Source organism: Thunnus thynnus, chromosome 7 (assembly GCF_963924715.1).
Source record: "Thunnus thynnus chromosome 7, fThuThy2.1, whole genome shotgun sequence".
Classification (NCBI taxonomy): Eukaryota; Metazoa; Chordata; class Actinopteri; order Scombriformes; family Scombridae; genus Thunnus; species Thunnus thynnus.
Genome location: NC_089523.1, coordinates 28,686,275 through 28,689,855, shown reverse-complemented (window position 1 = coordinate 28,689,855; position 3,581 = coordinate 28,686,275). Strand labels below are relative to the sequence as shown.

Genomic DNA, 3,581 nt, shown 5'->3' with positions numbered 1-3,581 from the left:
GCGCGCCCACACACACATACACGTTTACGACAGCTTCTATATACACTGGGGTGCACGTATGCATCTATTTAACATGGCATTAATTTGTACTGCTAATTATTTTTTGATAGCCGGATTTGAAGGAAAAACAACATAATTATTCTGCTAGTTTGTATGTTCTACGTTGCGCACTTGCTGTGAACACGCCAAATTAGGAAGTGACACAGTGTTTACATTGAATGCATGCTGGGTAGTGTAGTGTATAACCTAACAGACTAATCACTATGGCCAGCTGCCACCATACTTAAGAATAGTTTGTACTGTGTTTACATGAAGAGATGCACAGTGTAATTAAAACATCTATTAAGTCTGGAGTGAACCACAGTATGTTGGGGATGATTTGTCTCAATTCTTTATTTTCAGTGCGATTTTTATTCTCTATAATAGTGTGTACAAAAACTCACTATTCACAGACTGCATACCATTTTCTTTATTTTACACCATCCTTTTACAGTTGTCATCACATCCAATGTACATGGACCAGCAAAGGAATTCACAGTGTAAATACAACATGTCCATTAAACTGCTGAAGAGGGCAGACACCAAATAATCCAGTGATGTGTCCCAATGTTATAGTTTTGTTGTCATTTTTGGCCTTCAATGGAGTGCATGGATTGTATCTCATTTCTGAGTGGCGTTAGATATTATAATCTAGTGTCAGTCATAATTGAAGTCTCTCCTAAGGGCTCCAAGAGGATCAGTGAAATTACTATGTTCAGTGATTCCTCTTAGATCACTGAAATTAGATTAGAGAATGTCAGTGAAAGTAATATCCTGGAGCTGTTATCAAATATATTAACTTTGAGATCACCATTGCCTTGTACTGTAAATCTTTACATAGTCAACGTTATAATGAACATGCAAGATCAACCATAGAAATACACTATGAATATCATAGCAATCCCCCTTTACAACTAGTTGCTCAAAACATGAGCTAATTATAAACACCCAAATCCACAGCGCACTGATATGCTTATGTCCACGTTTTAGACCCAGCTTTATGGTCAGAGGACAGTGTATGAAGCAGGGCTGTTATCAGGCTGTACATATGGCAGTACTATGTTGGTAGACTCTTGTTCCCCACACTCATTGACCAACAAAGAGTACCACGATATAGCAAAGAACACATTTAATCACTTTTGAGTGGGAACAGGAAAGGACAACAGTTGCCTGTTGATCTCTCTCAGCTGAGCATCCATAGTCTCTGTAGTTAGTGTTAGTTCTGCTAGTTCAGTTCGTAGGCTTGTGATGGTTTCATTCAGCTCCTCCTCTTTACGGCGAGAGTTAGCAGCCTGCCTGCTGTACTCCAGCACCATACATCCGCCACCGATGAGGAAGATGATTGCCTCTCCAAGCAACTCTGCTCCGAGCTCTGCAGCCGCCTCCTCGTTCAGTGGCTTAATGGTGGAACCCCGAAAACCCATGATCCTCATCTTTGTTCTCATCTCAATCCAGTGATAAACTGTGAAGAGCCAACAGCACACAAGCCAGTTAGGTTTTCAATATCTTTGCACTAATGCATCAGAAGTGAGAACATCACAAGTGAACAGTTCTAAATACATGGTCAGAGGTGGATGTGTACACATACAGAGTGTATTGTGAATATGAATGCACCCAAAACTGCAATCTTGGACTGCCAAGACAAGTTTGTACTAAGCGTATAGTACAATGAACCTCTCTAGCACAGCTTGTTTTCCTAACTTAAATCAATCAGGAAACATTTTGCAGTCTGTATCTGACGCCAAGCCCTAAGCAGCACTCACCAGCTGTGAACCACAATCTGTTTAAGCTGGAACTAAAAGCATCTGGACACATTTAAATACTACAGTAAGTCTTAATAATCAGTGCCTTGGAGGGGTTTGACTGCCATTGTCCAGATTTTCATGTTATTGTCGTTTTTATTGCATTGTTTGAGCACTAGTGAAACATTCAGTCAACCTAGAGCGAGACATTTCTTGGAATCAACACAACAATTTCCTTTTCCTTAATGATGTCACTAAGGCTTGGCAAGATATTCTCCCTAACCTTATTTGGTGTGTTATTTTGTCTCACTCTTTAGTTTGTTCTGTGTTGTGTTCATTGTGTGAATGCTGTATTTTATCACTGGATCATTTTTACCTGGAATAATTTCAGACAAGTTTTCTGGTAGAGCACATACAGTTTAAATAACATGGTATTAGACTCAGAGAGAAAATCAGAGGAAAATCAGACTGAGAGCCCCCAGAACCAGGACTACCTGCCACCTTCCACAGCTTCTTTCCTGAGGCAGTAGCCATCTTTAACATGGACAGCAAGTCTGTAAACGTGCCAACTTCACTTCACCTCCGTATCGCATTGAAATTCATATGGCATATACTGTATCTTTGTCTGTCCTGCACTGTGTAGATGTATATAGATTTGTTTTAATTGTTAACGGTGCTGTACAGTTAACTAAAGACCAAGAGTTTAGTTTACATTATTTCTAATTGACATTGTGGGTGTATGTGATGTGCTGTATGTAGCTTTGTATTTTGTATGGTGTGTTCTGTGTGGGTTTTTTTTGTTTGTTTGTTTGTAGTTGGGGGTTTTTTGGGAGGGGCGGGGGGGGGGTGTACTTTTTACGGTTTGTTGTTGTGCTGTTGTATGTTTTTTGTCGGGGACTACAGATGCAAATTAGCTTTAAGCTAACTCTGGTGCAGTGCATCTTTAATGTTTCAAACTGCACTGCATTCAAACTGCATTCAATAAATAAATAAGAATAAGAACATATATATCCTGTTAATACATACATAGTTCATTTACACTCAAATATATATTTATATCTACATTGGTATTTATACTTCTATTTATATTCTGCTTTTTTACACACACAGTTTTTATCATATCAATGTGGAACCACATAGTACACCCCCACTACACAGACATGTAAATTACTGTCCCTTTTTTACACTGTTATGTTTGTGTTTATTATTGTAATTTTCATGTTTAGTGCTTTTTCTGTTGACATCTGGACCACATAGAATTCCTTGTACTTGCTACTTGCTACAGACCACAATCGCTGGTTAAATATTTCCTGTCTATTGTCACATTCTGGATAGTATGTTGGGGTAAAAGGTTAAAAGGCATTCAGACTGCTATCCCCGTACACTAGCAAAAGCTCTATACAACCTGTTCAATGACAGACACGACCCGCCCTCTTCGACCTTGCCAGGCTGCTATTGGTTAACCGGATAAACCAATGGAAATGATTGGATAAGCGGTTTTGACAAATACAATCCCATTGGCTGTTGCAACCGTCCTCGCTATTGCTATCGTCCGGGGTGTCCGACCATGAAATGTAGCGGTCATTGAAAGCCGTTAGTTCGGTTACTCACGCTGCGCCGGCGGCAGACAGACGTAATTCTTGAAGAATTCGCTTCTCCGGGCTCCCGCTTTTATCCGGTTCGCTACAGGCTTGCTCATCTGCCTCACTCCGAGGTAGAGGAGCTTGGCGATAGGGAAGGCACCGACAACCATCTTGGCGGAAACACCTTCACTACAGTGGGGCGGAGCACGTTGAAGTT

General features: G+C 40.4%; 1 protein-coding gene across 1 annotated transcript; it reads right to left on the bottom strand.

Annotated features, from left to right (window-relative positions):
* Positions 1-445: 445 nt before the first annotated feature.
* On the bottom strand, positions 446-3,581 carry opa3 (outer mitochondrial membrane lipid metabolism regulator OPA3). Its single transcript, XM_067595337.1, has 2 exons — positions 3,393-3,581; positions 446-1,501 (listed from the first exon to the last, which is right to left on the bottom strand). Exons 1-2 carry the CDS (start codon positions 3,532-3,534, stop codon positions 1,173-1,175), a joined length of 471 nt encoding a protein of 156 aa, XP_067451438.1. The 5' UTR covers positions 3,535-3,581; the 3' UTR covers positions 446-1,172.